The sequence below is a fragment of the Eurypyga helias genome, unplaced genomic scaffold, assembly GCF_000690775.1.
Source record: "Eurypyga helias isolate BGI_N326 unplaced genomic scaffold, ASM69077v1 scaffold23257, whole genome shotgun sequence".
In the NCBI taxonomy this organism is placed as follows: domain Eukaryota; kingdom Metazoa; phylum Chordata; class Aves; order Eurypygiformes; family Eurypygidae; genus Eurypyga; species Eurypyga helias.
In genome coordinates this window covers 12653-12905 of record NW_010261410.1, presented here as the reverse complement: position 1 = coordinate 12905, position 253 = coordinate 12653, and the positions used below count along the sequence as shown (strand labels likewise).

The 253-nt window shown below is 70.4% G+C and overlaps 1 protein-coding gene across 1 annotated transcript in view; it reads left to right on the top strand.

Moving 5' to 3' along the window:
* Window positions 1-177: 177 nt before the first annotated feature.
* Window positions 178-253, top strand: part of COMMD6 (COMM domain containing 6) — a 5989-nt gene continuing 5913 nt past the window's right edge. The window contains exon 1 of the mRNA XM_010155373.1: window positions 178-226. Coding sequence (XP_010153675.1) covers window positions 178-226 — 49 coding nt within the window. The remainder of the gene's footprint in view (window positions 227-253) is intronic.

The window sequence follows — 253 nt, the reverse complement described above, 5'->3', positions numbered from 1 at the left end:
CGCGGGGGCGGAATAACCCCGAAAAGATACAGGTCCGAATAGCGCATGCCCCCTGCCCGACAGCCAATAAAAGGCAGGCCGCTGACCCTCCGTCGCCCCTGATGTCGCGAGGACGCAGCCAATCGGAGCGGCAGGTGTTGTGTGGCGGAAGTCGGCTCTGGGCGGTTGCGGGGCGCTATGGCCGCCCGTTCCGCGGCGGCGCTCGCGCGGGGGCTGCAGGCGCTGGGTAAGGCGGCGAGGAGAGGCGCCTGGG